The sequence below is a fragment of the Netta rufina genome (assembly GCF_964035555.1).
Source record: "Netta rufina genome assembly, chromosome: 3".
Lineage (NCBI taxonomy): Eukaryota > Metazoa > Chordata > Aves > Anseriformes > Anatidae > Netta > Netta rufina.
In genome coordinates, this window is record NC_140125.1 from 53,904,652 (window position 1) to 53,917,615 (window position 12,964).

The following is a 12,964-nucleotide window of genomic DNA, read 5'->3' on the forward strand; positions in this document are numbered from 1 at the left end:
AAACTAGCAAAAGTGGAAAAAAAAAAAAAAAAACAAACACAACAACTTCACAGTTTGACATGACCTTGTATACTCTGTTAGCAACAAGATGTTCTCTCTGTTCGGATAAGAAAATTGTGTGTGTGTCACAAAGAAACATTTTGAGCATTGCTGTGCTTGTTAGTCTCCGTATTTATGGATCTGTCAACTCTACCACTGTGAACATCAGTGCTAAAGATTAGATCTCTGCTGTCAAGTGTGTCTGTGGAGTGAAATGCCACCAGCAACCTCCACAGACAGAGCTTGAGGGCAGTATCTCTTTCTAAAACAGTTTGAATTGGTTCAGCATTTTTTTTAAGGTTAAGCAAAGTACAACAGAAAGAAAAATTAGACTGTTCAGGTTCTCAAAAATATCACGATGTTTTTGGGTTGCTATGATCAAAGTTAATTTAAGGTATATTTACAAGCTATAAGTAAAGGGTTGCTTCAAGACAGGCCAGCATCTTTTGTCAAAACAATCTGAAATGGTTTTATTGAGGCTGAGGTTCAGACTGGTCTGCATGCATGTGCTTGGGAATGGAGCCCCAGACATGCAAGTGTAAGAACCCTTTTGGAGGACTGGGATGGAGTAAAACAGCCACTGGGACATCCCAGTTAAGACCAGTTGCCATTAGTTAACTGGTGAGAAAGTCGAGTTGGAGCACTGACCAGGCATGATGGAGCAGCTGTCCCTGCCAGAGCTGGGCACAAGAGCCCTGACCTCTCATTGCAAACCGGAGCAGTGCTGCAGGGAAATGGAGCTTGGAAATGCAGCCTGAGAGCTGCCAGGAGCATCCCTCTCCCCTTCTCCAAAGCTCTGCGAGCTGCTGTGGGCAGATCCCAAGACTCCTAGGTGCTTTGCAGGCACCAGGCTCCACCACGGGGTGGGAAGGAGTTATTTTAGGAAGCTGCTTAAGCATAACTATGGTTCAGCTGGGGCCGTGGATCACATCATCTTTAACTATCAGTATAAGTATAGTTATAACCATCACACGCATCTCCCAGTCAGTGGTCTGCATTTACTCTTTCGTGCAGTATTATCCTGCAGCCACAAAGATATCACATAACTAAACTTCTCTTACATCACACAGAAACCAGTTCTTGTAAAAACTAGAGGCCCTTCTCCTCCCCTCCCCCATAAAAATTCCCAAAGCTAAAAAACAAACAAAAAGACACAGCTGAGTGCAGTGCAGGCGTCAGACGCTCCCAAGCCTCACAAGGACACTATGTGAGAAGAAACATGCTCACATGAGAATAATTCAACACCTAAAGTGCCACCAATGCTGTACCCAGTTCTGTGCTGGAGAATGGGAGCACGAGAGAGCAGGTTTTGGGGAGAGGGCAATCTTTTCCCAAAGGGAATTTCTGTCTCTGCACCACCAAATACTACATCCTTCCCTGTGTTTGCACTGATAGCTTTAAATATGGTCAAGAGAAGAAAGAAATAAACAGTGCCACAGGGCCACCCAAGCCTCCATTTGCTTGAAAGGGTTCAGAGAGTCACGAGAAAAACCTCTTGGGACAGAGGAGCAATCTGAATATGCTTGATACTGCAGTGTGGATGTCTAGACAGAAAAAAATTATCAATTAGCTAGCTTCAAGCCACATCTCACATTACTTTTTGGGTATGGCAGGTGGTTACATTATTGCATGCTTTGGGGTAAATGGACGATGGATTTGAAATTAATGTGCAAAGCAGTTTAATCAGATCTGGTGCTCACTGAAATAGAAATTAAAGTGACAAAATCATAAGAAGAGATGGAGGGTGGTTAGAACCCTAGAAGACATTACTGCTTTGTTCATTGCCAGGTTTATTTCCTGACACCACAAAAGTACAAACTGGAGTAGACTCCAGATATATTTATTGTTTCTGGAAATTGGATTGAAAATAGGTAGTAAGATAGATAAAATACTAGAACATCCCTTCATTACCTCAGAAATATATTGGCCACTACATAACAGAGCAAAACACAACCTACAAAATAGGAAGCTATTTCATAAGCATCCATGAAGGGCTCACACTGTACAAACACATACAGGGGACTAGCCCATCACTGCTAGTATGTACTCAAAAACAAGCAAACAAAAGGATAACTCAAAATCTTTGTCTTTCTGGTGTGCCTAGCACTACAGACTTGAAAAGAACAGAATATTTTTAAAAGGCAGCCTTTCTCGAAAAAGGCATAACTTATCTTTGTTTGAATTGGGTAACTCTGCTACGTGAGGACAGGAGCCCCAGCCCTGGCGGGGAGTGCCCCGTCACTGTTTGGGAGCAGAAGATTTAGGTCGGTACTGGCTACTTGTGAGAGCAAATGTGATACAACCCACCTGGGTTTTGCTAGCAGCCTTGCTAACTGCCCGTGTTGGTAATGCAGCTGCTCACCAGCAGCCAGACGCGGTGCCTGGTGGTATTTACTGAGCTTCTGCACCACGCGGCTTAAATGCGAGTCAAGGTCTGAGACTTGGGAGCAGAGTTATACAAAACAACTGTGTTTGAGCTTTGCCAGAGGGCTCATATTCTGCTGACAGGATGTTTTTTTATGCCACGATCACAAGACGATGCTCGAATCTGAACAGCCACATGCAGCAGTGCTTTACAGCTCCTGAATCAACAAGAAATATGCTATGGAGGAGCTCCTGTGGTGAGGAGTTCTGTCCTCCTGAGAGGGCTGCTGACATGCCTGGGGTATGCAGTGTGTCCCTGCAGAAAAAGCAGCCACGCTTTGATAAATCTTGGTCCCCACATGTGCTCCGGGTCTGAGCCTACGTGCTTTGACCCCACCTCAGATAAGCCCCATGTGCTCAACTTTGTCACCAGAAGGACATCTTGAGAGTGCTCACTGCATTTGTGGAAGACCTATCATCAACAAGAGCACTATCTTCAGCCTGTAGTTGGAGCCAGGCCAGATAAATCAGATAAAAATGCTGATTTCTGTCAGCATCATCTCCATCTGATTTCTGTCAGCATTATCTCCATCCTCTCCCCACCATGAGCGAGGAGGACTCAGCCTACAGACTGCTGAAAGACTGCAGGTGCACAGGCCAAGTGACAGCTCCTGGTTTTGGCCTAAAAGTGCCTGTTGATACAACTAAAGCCATGCATCAGAATAAATAAAAGATTTGGGATTATCTTGCATTGGTTTTGCAAACCGAGTAATACATTTTTGAAAAAATCTATGGAATACTTCTTTTCCCCTCACTCCTTAATCCTCATTGGTACCTCTTTGCTCCTACTGATTTTCTTTGCTTCTCTACCTGCCCTTTGCTTCCTCTGTCTTTTGAGTCCTTAACCTCCAACCCCACCCCCCTGCTGATTGCAGATCTCTCTTTGGCTTTCTCGTCTTAATTTCCCTTTTCTGTCATGTTTATGAGATGCACAAAAGTTGATTTCCAGCTGAGAAAGGCATCCCACAGAGGGAAAGATAACCAGGGAAACATTTCTTCCCATTTATTTTGAGTAGCTGCTTTCACTGCTGCAGACCGTCACTAGAGGTGAAAGGGGTGCAAGTCCAATCCCTGACATGTAAAGTGGACGTGGGATACATACATGGGAGGCCAAGTGACCAAGCAGAAAACTCTGGTTAATGCTGATCTTCAGTACTTTGAAATCACCTGCTCTCTAGTACAATCACCTTTCTTTTCTGCTACTGTACATCTTTCCCAATCATCTTCCTCAACAAACCTTACTTTGCCAGCCTGTTCTAAAATAAAGAGATTTTTTAAATTTATGCACCCTTTGCTTTCACATCATGCTCTTTCAGCACTATGTCATTTAGATCTGTGCTCGAAAAAACTGTGGCTCTTCTGCATTCTGGCATCCCATTACTAATTCTGGTGGAGCTAGACATTTCTGTAAACATGGCTGGGAAATGGATATTGTGCTTTGTTCCAATTGCCATAACAGACTTCTTCATGACCTCTGGCATGCCACTCAAACGATGTGTCTCAGTTTCATCAGATCGGGATTTTCAGACTTTCCTTTCTTGCTTTTTATTTGAGGGAACCGGAGTTTTAAAAGACAAAGGGGGAATACATTATTATTATTTTTTTTATCCTTTGCCTGCCCCTCTGTTTTTCCTGCTGCCTCGCTTCCATGCAGCTGTTGAACATTTAAGAAAAACATGTCTCCCACTGAGCAAGTTCCCTACAAATGTGAATTGAGCTTCAGGCAAGAGGAAATGTGAGTCCTGAGGTCACTCCTGAAATAAAGCCCTCGCCTGGCTGCACATAATTCTGTTGTTGTGTTTTAGGCATGGTTTAAGAAAAAAATATTGCATATTTCCCACAAACAGCATAAAGAGAAATGAATGCTGGTGATCATGAGATGATCATAAGATCTTTAAAATCTTGTTATGTCTTTCTGGTATTTTCAGTTGTGCTTTTAGAGTCTGCTGCTTAGATCCAAACAGAAAGTGGGGGAGGTGGGATTAGGGAAAGAAGATGACCTGCTGGTGCAAATCAGAGTGAATAGAGAGGCCTCCGCGTCCTCTACACTGCTGGTTTGAGAAGACAGAACTCTTTTTCCACGTTCAAGATACACCCCCTGTTCACAGGGGAGCAATATTTCTGTCGGATATGAAAGCAGTTTCTAATCTGCTCTGACCTTGGTGAGAAATTCAAGTCCAAATGTAGTAACATAGAAGCTGACAGGTCAGCCTGAAGAATTTGACGTGGGGGAGGCTTTCTTGTTGTCTTTCTTTCTTCCTTTCTTTCACTTCAAATGTTATCAAGGATCACTTCAAGTGCTGTGGCAGCATGGCTAGCCATAGAAATGACACCAGCTGTGTCATTGTTCCTGCTATTACAAGGAAGGTGCACGAAGCATTTACAGGACCAGCTGAGAATCTGCTACTATTGCCAGAAATGGTTAAAGAGGGAGACCTATCAAGAGAAGCATTTTACCTTTTCCTGTACTAAAACTGCAAAAGTTTATTTAAATTTTACACACATACATGACTCTTTACAAAAAGACTTCTGGCTCTACCCCAATGGCTTTGTATTTTTTGTTTTCTGAGCTGAAGATGAATACAATGACCCACACAAAGACCATAGGTAATTCTCACCATCCCTGAAGGTTTCTGATTGCCAGGTGTATCAATGCCCTCTGGTACAATGACTAAGACAAAACTTGACTGTGGAAATGATCTATGCTTTTTCTACTTCCCACTTTCTTCCCGCGTCAGTAATCTTCTTATGTGCCTTGACAACAAAAGGGCTGGAAAGGTTTTGAGTTAGAGTCCCAGCTCAGGAATTATTCACAAGCCTGAAACATGATGGTTATCTTTCAGGCTATCTTTCTTCCGGTTATTTTTCTGGAATCAAGCTTATTTTTGATCACTGAGAGGTTAAAAGCTTTTGGTTAAGATTTGGGTGCTTCTTTGTACTTTGTCAGTCAAGCAATGAGCCTAACATTTCTACTCACTGCTCATGACAAAATATATAAATTATGAATAGCTAAGGCCTATTTGTTATTTGTACCGTTGGAGAAACAGCTCATAGACTGAACCCCATTATCTTCAGTATTGTGCCTACCAGACAGAACAAAAGTGCTCTCCAGCCACTAGAGAATTTACAATTTAATTATGAAACAATGTGAAGAACAGATCTCACAGCTTCCCTCCACTCAGAGACCACCCAAGGACCACTGGGTGGCTCTGCCTGCCCAGATGGAAAGGTTCACGTGTTAAGTGGGTGGCCTGGAAACCCAGCTGCTGCCCAGGAGTTGTCCCTCTAGTGGGATCTTCTGCATCCAGAGGTGATGGTGGGACCCTGTGCCACCAGCATGGGGCTAAAGGAAAACAGAAGGCAGCAGCACGAGCTGCCTGTGCCTGCTGCATGGAAGCGGGAGGGCTCCTGGTGAAGAAATAGCGCTAGGGCTCAGAGGTAAAGTCTGGTAAACCTGCACTAAATTCATATGGACTGATACAGGAACGTGAGGAAATGAGGAAATAAGGTTGCTCAGCATGCCAGGCAGTGATCGTAGATCAGCCACATCACAGCAGCTGTCCCATTTTCTGTAGATGGCATGTCAAAGGCATGATTTAATGAAGGACTTGAAGGACGTTTCCTCCAGCACAAGGCAAAGCACAGTTTCTTGTTTGAAAATCTCAAAAGCAGACGAAGGAGGCAGGTAGCCATGACTGTCAGCAATACTGAAAGACAGATTATAAATATGGTGGGGTTAGATGAGGAAAGCTCTTGAAAGCAAAGACAAGTAAATTGTGCTCGATGGAGAGCCAGAGGAATGCTGCAAAGAGAAAGGTCAAGGTAATGGGCTGGGAAAATGATCCCTGCAGCAGCGCTCTGGGTGGGCAGTGGCAGAGCAGCACAGTTCTTGTTCGGGCCAGAGGAAGAATGTGACAGTACCGAGACACAATCCCGGTGGTCTGCACGTTTCCTTCTAAAGTTGCTTTCCTGCTCTGTTTGCTGGCTTTATGATCCAGAAAGCATCTTGGCGCTTTCCACCTACAGCGATAGAAGTTTCCCTGGGAGTGGAGTACAGAGGAAGGATTTCATGGCGTACACAGTCCCACTGAAAAAATGTCTCTCTGCTTATCCAAGAGCCATGAAACTTGATGAGAAATGGCCTGAGGGGCAGGTAGTCTCTCTGGGGTGATAGGGTGAAGAACAATTTCATGTCCTACTTCCTATTTATGGGACAGGGCTCCTGAGAGAGGAGGTGGCTGCCTGGGTGATGGACAGAGCTGGATGCCTCCCAGGGCAGTGGTGGTGGCCACACATCTCAGGAGGGGAGCTGGGGACACACGGGCTTGGCAGAGACTGTTGGGTGACAGGCAGAGGATGGGCATCTTGGGGCTTCACCCGAGCTTGTGGAGGGTGGGGACTCCCTCAGCAGCGGAGGCTGGAAGTGCATCGCCGCAGCCACTGGCAATAGGTGAGGAGGAGCAGGAGCTCGCCTGAACAAAGTCCTGAGCAACCTCATCTAAGGTTGAAGCTAGCCCTATTTTGAACAAGAAGGTGACCTCCAGAGGTCTCTTCCAACCTAAATTATTCTCTGAGTTCACTCTAAATTAAAATTTAATTTTCAGAGTGGTGTCCCAGCACCTGCTGCCTCTGAACCCTGACATTCTTCCCAGCTGCCATGACAACACCAGCGGTGCCAAGGGGTTTCCGAACAGTCACTGCTCTCAGTCCCAGTCCTCAGAGGTTTCCTCCTGAGGACAAAACAGCAGGGAAGTCACTCACCTGTTGCTGGGACAATGGGGCAATGGCATTACAGAGAGCTGCTCTGCCTCCTTATCTCTGTCCCCTAGGCATTCCTTCCCTGATGAGGAATTTCCTCAGAGCGCTGACTAAAAGGCTCTGTGGGTCAGATGCGTTTATCTATGCAGCAGATAAAAGGCTGCAAGGGAGGACACATTCCTTCCCCTTTGCCACTGTCACTTGGGCTTGCCTGCAAGCTGGGCTCCACACTGGTGCTCCAGGGTCCATGCATCTGCACACCGCATTATTTATTCTGCTGTGCTGCACAATTGCCAAACTAAGACTAGGGAACCAAACTACAGCCTGGGTCTAGCTTTCCCCCATTCACAGGAAAGTATTATAGGAACAGTATGAAATGGATTCCTTTGAGCTTTTTTCTTCTCTCTAAAAAAAAAAAAAAAAAAAGCAGTCATAATAGTGAATTTTATTTTTCTTTATGAAGCCAAGCTTTTTTTTTTTTTTTTTTTCTTTCCTCTACTGAAGAATAACTTTTCAGCCACTGTCTCTTTTAAGCGTGGACTCCAAAACATTGTCCCCTGGGAACCCCAATATTTTGATAAGAACAGATCAGAGGGCTGTCCAGCAGCCAGAGCTCTTACAGGGCTGAGACCGCACCATTTGGGCAGTGACCTGGCCATGCTGTGCATCTCTTCAATAAAACTCCCAAGGAGGTGCACTTCTGAAGTCTTCTGCCCTGTCCCATGCCCCTGTGAAGATCTGCTTTCAGGCAGGTGATGACGATTGGACTACTGAAGCTTAGCATGTTTGTCAAAGTCCTTCTGTGAGGAGCAGGATAAATGAGGAAAGGGTGAGGAGAGAAACTAAACCACAGTTGGGGACAGCTCTCCCAAAATGGCTCCAGCATGTTGAGCAGTGGCATCTGGGACCAGCCACTGTGTGCGAACATGCACTGGGTGACACACTTCTTATTCAAATTGTATGGCTTTTACTTAAATCATCAAATTCAAGACTGAAAGTCATCTTCTGCTACTAATGCTATTGTTTTTAATGGAACTCATATATATATAATATATATATATACATATGAGTCTTTACCCATGAATAGGTCTTTTCTGATATAGATCTGCATTGGAATTAGAGGCTGTTTGTGTTTTTGTTGTTTGTTTGTTTGCTACGTTTTTAGTTTTGTATATCAGCATGATTTTCTGGGGTATTTTAGCTCCTGAGAAGTAAGGAAAGGATAATTTTGAAAGTTTTATTCCTTTGCCCTTCATTGTTTCTTCCTATGGCTTCATCAAGGTTGCTTGCAAGCAAACTATTTTCACATGGCTATTTTTGTCATTTTCTTCCTTCTACACACATTGTCAGTATTTTGTTAGGTTGATACATATTAGCTACTTAGGGATATGCATTTATTTCTAAGAGCATCCTGGGATTTCCTATCAAAACTGGCCAAAAAGGGGTGTGGGGTGGGGGAAGCTGAAGATAAATACAGCTGAGGTGAAATCAGAGTACTACTTTCTCTATCCAGATCTAAGGTATGTTCTCAAGAGCTTCCCATTTCAAGAACACTTATATGATATGTTTCCACTTAGCTTTTATGCCAAAAATATCCCAGTGTGGCTCCCGCTGATAAAAGCAGCAGGGGTGTCGGTGTGAACAGGGCTCCAGGCAGCTGCCCGGACTTCCTGCCATGCTCCTGCACAAACCTGTGGCCAGACACCCTGGGCCAGAGATGGGGAGCCCATGAGAGCCAGGTGGCTCCGTTCCCCATTGCAGACACAGGGGACCAGCCCTCCCAGGCATCCCGCTGCTCCTCAGGCACAGACAGTGTGGGTGGCAGTGGCAGAGCTCATGGGCAGCATCACTTGCAGGGACACAGAGTCAAGACCACAAGGAGTGGGAGGGGAAAATCACAGATGGGACAAAAGATGGCAAGAAAATATTTCATCAGCACTGGCTGAGTCCACTGGTTCATGTCTTCTTTACAAATACATCTGCACTGGTGACATCAGTTATAAACCTATTTAGAGAAGTAAAAAAAAATAAAAAATGAAGGAATTTAGCCTCATCCACAGACTGTCTTAAATCTTATTATGAAATTTACTCAGAGTTCAAAGAATTTTAAAGCAGTTACATGTTAAGGACAATGCTAAAAGATTGTCGAGCCATTCTGAAGCATTCTGGTCTGGTTAAAGGTCTGGGCAATAACCCTTCTAGCACGTGGAAGATAACGAAACACAGGACAACACACGCCAGAGCCAGACCTGTCATTCATCATGATTCCTTCTGTATAGACTGGGTACAAAACATGGTGAAAGGCTAAAAGAGAACTGACCAGCCTCTGAGCACAGGTAGAGGACAGATCTCTTGAAGTCCCTGTGCTATAGTTACCACAGGAATGGCGGAACTATAGAAACAAATCAGCAACAGAAGAAAAAAGGAAAAAAAAAAAGGAAAAAAAAAAAAAAAAAAGGAAATGAGACACTACCCCATTGCTGTCTGTGCCACAGGTTTGCACAAAGTTGCTGGTTTGGAAGGGGAGGAAGTTAAATGTGTATGCGCAAGTCATTCTGCACTGCTCAGCCTTAAAACCAGAAAAGAGCATGCTTTATTTTGTGATACTGAAATTCCATTAAAAAGGAGGAAATCCAAACTTGGAAAATGATTGGGGTATAGGCACTGAGGTGCTCTCACACTGCTGCAGTTTGCAGCCTTGCAGTCCATGTTGCAGGGGGTGCATTCATGAGCAGAAGGCCTCCAGAGCACTTTCAGGTGGGGAAAAGCAGGTTGCATCCTAGCTGCTCTCAAAAGAAGCATTTGGTGGTCATTCATCACTGGAAAGAGAAATGGTGTGGCAGCTGAAGGCAGGGAGAAAGGCTGGCTGGTTGGGGAATGGAGGTGCTGCTGGAGTTGATCCTCTTCCACCGCAGGAACATCCTTTGAAGGACGATGGTGAGGAGAGGCTGGGAATGGTTGTGGGTGCTGGCTGCTGGGTGCCTATGGGGAAGTTCCTCTTCAGAGGCACTGTTAGATGCTGAGGGATGCTCAGACGTAACCATTCAGTGGCTCTTCTCTCTGGAGCTGCTGGGCATCTCATCTGATGAAGGCTTTTCTTCTGCCCGCTCACCTGAACCACCAGGAACAACTCAGATGGCACACAGGGGCCATGACACACCACAGGCCCAGCTGATGGCCCCATACACGTGCACGGTGCTATGGGCAGAGGCACATCAAGAGCCTGAGAGCAAGCTTTGCCCTGGTAGCAGGGAGACAGAAACGTGCGCTGCAAAATAGTCCTCAGAAGCTTTCCCGTGTGGTTCTGTGAGTTGCTGTAGGCCTGTCTCTGCATATATACTGGCATATATTTGCTAGTATTTCACTGCAGAAAAGATCCCGTAGGCCCACTCTGGAATATATCTGTATCTGCTGCTCTTCTCAGTGCAGAGGTGCAACACGAGCAATAGATGCAAGAAGGGCTTGGCGGCTCTGGGCTCAGAGGCCGTGTGGAGGCTGGAGCATGTTCAAAATGGCTTCTGCAGCGAGGATTTGAGTGCTTTGCTCTCCAGGGTGCAGCTCCCCTGCTTGGATCTTGGGGATAGCCATGACTTTGGGCAGGCTTCACTCCCACCCCCCTGAACCAACTGGCCACACAACCAGATTTCCATCCCTTCTTATTTTTCCTGAGCTCCCTTAAAACACCAATTTCCTGTGGATGAGGGGGAAAAAAAAGATAAACAATTAAAACTGTTGGGCAGATAAGTGGCTTTAGGACAATGTGGTCCTGCTGTGACACACATCTATAGGGAATCTGAGGAGGAGTGGGACTAATCAGCATGGGAAGGGGTGCTGGTTCTGCCTGCACCATCCGTGACAGCAGTTTTGTTATGCTGAAGGCTCTGGTAGGTTCTCGTACTGGCTGAAGGGAGTTGCTGCAGTGGCTTTGTCACTCAATGACTTGGTATGGCTTGATTGCTTTAGGAAAAAGAAATGACCATGTGCAGAGATCAGACAATTTGTAGAATGGATTTTTTTAAGATAATTATCTCTTTTTTAATTTTCTTCCCTGAATGAAGCAGTGTCTTGATGAGAGCGGATTGTTTTAATTTTTCTAATGGAAATCGTATATGGCTGCTGAGTACCTGATATCTGATTTGAACTACGAACCCCACAGAGGGTGGGTGGATTTGAAGCACATGGATCCACTTGGCGCATAGCGGTTGGTGTGCTTTAGTGTGTGTCATTTCCCGGGGGATACTTTTGGACCGGAGCATTCCTATGTATGCGTTGGTCCTGCTCCTGTGTCGGGTCAGGAGAGAGACTACCGCGTCGCTTGCTTTGCTTGTCGTTTAATCTGGCAAGAATTAATACCTGAAGAAGAAAAAAAAAAAAAAAGGAAAAAAAAAGACATTTGTTGTTGTTTTTTTCTCCCCCCACCCCGAGGCGGCCTGAGGCACAGGACCCCGCTCGTTTTGCATCGGCTGCAGCCAGGATGCGCCCCCGGCTTCCCGCACAAGGCCCGGCACGGCGGCGGTCGAGCCCAGGGCGCCGCCGGCCCGGGGGTCCCCGGGGACGGGCAGGAGCCCCCCGGCGGTGCGGGGCAGCGCGGCCGGGCGGGGGCCCGACGCCCCCTGAGGGCGGCGGCTCGGTGCCGGTGCCGGTGCCGGTCCCTGTGCGGTCGCGGTGCGGTCCCGGTGCGGGCGGGGGGCCAGAAGCGCTGAGTCAGCGTCGAGGGGCGGCCGCCGAGGAGCGGGGTCCGGGGGTCGCCCCCGCCCCGAGCGGCCCCGGCGGTGCCCGGCAGAGAGGGGCCGGACCCCGGCGGCGGGGCGGCGGCGGGCAGGACGCTGCCCCCCCCGGCGCTCCTTATCAGCCCGGCTCGATGCTGCAAGGCGTGTCTGGGGCTCTGCTCATGTGATGGAGCAAGAGGCAGACGGGCGGGGGGACCAGGGGCGGAGGTGATTTTCCTCCCTCTCTTTTTTTTTTTTTTTTTCTTCCTCCCTTTTCCCTCCCTCCCCTCGCTCCCTAAAGGAGTTCGCGGACAGCCGGGCTCCTTCATTCCCGGCTGCGCCGCCGCCGCCCCCCGAGCCCCCTCCCGCCGCTCGGCCCGGCCCGGCCGCGGGGCAGCGCCATGGGCGCCGGCAGCTCCACCGAGCCGGGGGGCGACGGCGCCGCCGGGACCCCCGGCAGCCCCCCACCGCCGGCGGGGGAAGCGGCGGCGGAGACCGCCAAGGTAAGGCAGGGGGCGGCCGGGGACGGGGGACGAGGGGAAAGGGAGAAGGGGGGTAGGGACGGGCGGTGGCGGCTCCCCCGGTGCGGGGAAAGTTTCCTGCGGCCCCTCGGGCACCTGCCGCGGCCGGCGGGGGGGCTCCGGGCCGGGACTGCGCCACGGGCAGCGCCGCAGTCATAAAACGGGGCGGCGGGGGCCGGGGGCGAGGGCGGGGGGCGCCGCTTTTGTGTGTGGCCGCGGGGGCTGCGGGGGGAGCGGGGCCGCGCCCAGCCGGGGGGAGAGGGCAGGGGCTGCGCCAGCAGGGCTGGTTGCGGCGGTACCCGGCGCTCCGCAGCCGCTGCGCTCCGCAGCCTTTTTTTTTTTTATTGTTATTATTTCTTAATTTTCCCTTTCTCCCCCCCCTCTTTTTTTTTTTTTTTTCCCCCCCTCCCTCCCATCTCTCCCGACGGTGCGGTGGGAGGCGCGTCGAGGCGCAGCCCAGCCTAGCCCAGCCCGCCCGCGGGGGCTGCAGCGCGGAGCCCTCCCCGCGCTGCC

The 12,964-nt window shown here is 48.3% G+C and overlaps 1 protein-coding gene across 1 annotated transcript in view; it reads left to right on the forward strand.

The window, feature by feature from the left end:
- The first annotated feature begins 12,098 nt into the window (after positions 1–12,098).
- The window catches only part of AKAP12 (A-kinase anchoring protein 12), a 30,658-nt gene continuing 29,792 nt past the window's right edge, over positions 12,099–12,964 (forward strand). Inside the window, exon 1 of the mRNA XM_084283298.1 lies at positions 12,099–12,433. Coding sequence (XP_084139424.1) covers positions 12,332–12,433 — 102 coding nt within the window. The 5' untranslated portion in view covers positions 12,099–12,331. The remainder of the gene's footprint in view (positions 12,434–12,964) is intronic.